Source organism: Fonticula alba (genome assembly GCF_000388065.1).
Source record: "Fonticula alba strain ATCC 38817 unplaced genomic scaffold supercont2.13, whole genome shotgun sequence".
Taxonomy (NCBI): Eukaryota; order Rotosphaerida; family Fonticulaceae; genus Fonticula; species Fonticula alba.
Window position 1 is genome coordinate 350,808 of NW_009242983.1, and position 1,311 is coordinate 352,118.

Below are 1,311 nucleotides of genomic sequence, written 5' to 3' on the forward strand. Positions count from 1 at the left end.
GGGGGGGGGCACGCACTCTCGGGCTTGATGTCGCGATGGATGAGGGAGTTCCGGTGGCAATAGCTCACGGCGGAGACAATCTGGCGGAAGAGCCGGCGCGACTCGATTTCGGACAGACGATGGCGCTCGGCATTGCGGATGTACTGAAGCAGCTCGCCACCGGTGACGTGCTCCATGATGAGGACGTAGTAGTCGTTGGTCTCGACCACCTCGTAGAGCATGGCTGTGTATGTGTGCGGGGGGATGCAGGGCGGGAGGCGCAAGGGGGCGCACGTGCACCGAAAAGCGGGTCAGTATGTGTACATGTGTACATGTGTGTGTGTGTGTGTGTGTGTGTGTGTGGCGGAGGAGAGGGTGGCCCCCCTGGGGCGTGGAAGGGCCGCCAAACCAGCACCCGGGACGGGGGGCACACGCACTGATGTGGGGGTGGCACAGGAGCTTGAGGAAGCGGATCTCACGCTGGAGGTGGACATTGCGGCGGCCCTTGTTGAGGTTGGCCTTGGTGATGACCTTGAGGGCAACCTTCTCGCCGGTGAGCTCATGCTCGCCGAGCTTCACCTCGGCGAAGGACCCCTTACCGAGCGAGGCCCGCACCACATAGTGGCCGATCATCTCGATGGGAGGCGGGGCACCGGGGACAGCCGGCGGGGCGGCAGTCGGCACGCCGGTAGATGGCTGCTCGGGGGCCCGGGCCCCGGCGGCAGGCCCGGGGGGCGGGCGCCGCGCGTCAGCCGGGTACCGCTGCTGCTGCTGCTGCTGCTGCGGGTGGTGGAAGTGCTGGGGCTGCTGCTGCGGGGCAGGAGCCGCCGGCTGGGTGGCATAGCGGCCGCCGGCCTGGGCGGTGTTGGCCGCGTGGGACCCCCCCGGCTGAGCAAGCCCCTGGTTGCTCGGGTGCACGAGGTTGCTGTATGCGGCGTTGGTGGCCACAGCGCGCTGGGCGAACTGGGCGGCGGCCATGTTGGACGGCGGAACGTTCGGGCTGACGGGCATGCCGTCGGCGCCGGTGCCCTTGTGCTGGCTGGGGTCGTACTGGCCACCCTGCTGGTAGTGGCCAGCCTGGGTGGGGTGCGGACGAGAGTGCTCGCTGCCCATGGTGACTGTGTGCGGGGTGTGTACATGCATGTGGATGGGGCGAGAGAGGGGCGGGGGGGGGGGGGGGACGAGTAAGCGATTAGTCGGACAAACAGGCAGACAAGCGGCCCTGCAGATGGGCTGGCGAGGGACGAGCAAGTGCCCGTGGAGCGGAGACAAGCCGAGACGTACACGTGCACGCGCCGCAGAGAGGAGAGGGAGAGACTAGGGGGAGGGGGG

General features: G+C 68.3%; 1 protein-coding gene across 1 annotated transcript in view; it reads right to left on the bottom strand.

Moving 5' to 3' along the window:
* H696_05740 (CAMK/CAMKL protein kinase) overlaps window positions 1-1,311 on the bottom strand; it is a 2,667-nt gene extending 1,356 nt beyond the window's left edge. The window contains exons 1-3 of the mRNA XM_009499554.1: window positions 1,264-1,311; window positions 417-1,097; window positions 17-223 (exon numbers count right to left, since the gene is read on the bottom strand). Coding sequence (XP_009497829.1) covers window positions 17-223; window positions 417-1,092 — 883 coding nt within the window. The 5' untranslated portion in view covers window positions 1,093-1,097; window positions 1,264-1,311. The remainder of the gene's footprint in view (window positions 1-16; window positions 224-416; window positions 1,098-1,263) is intronic.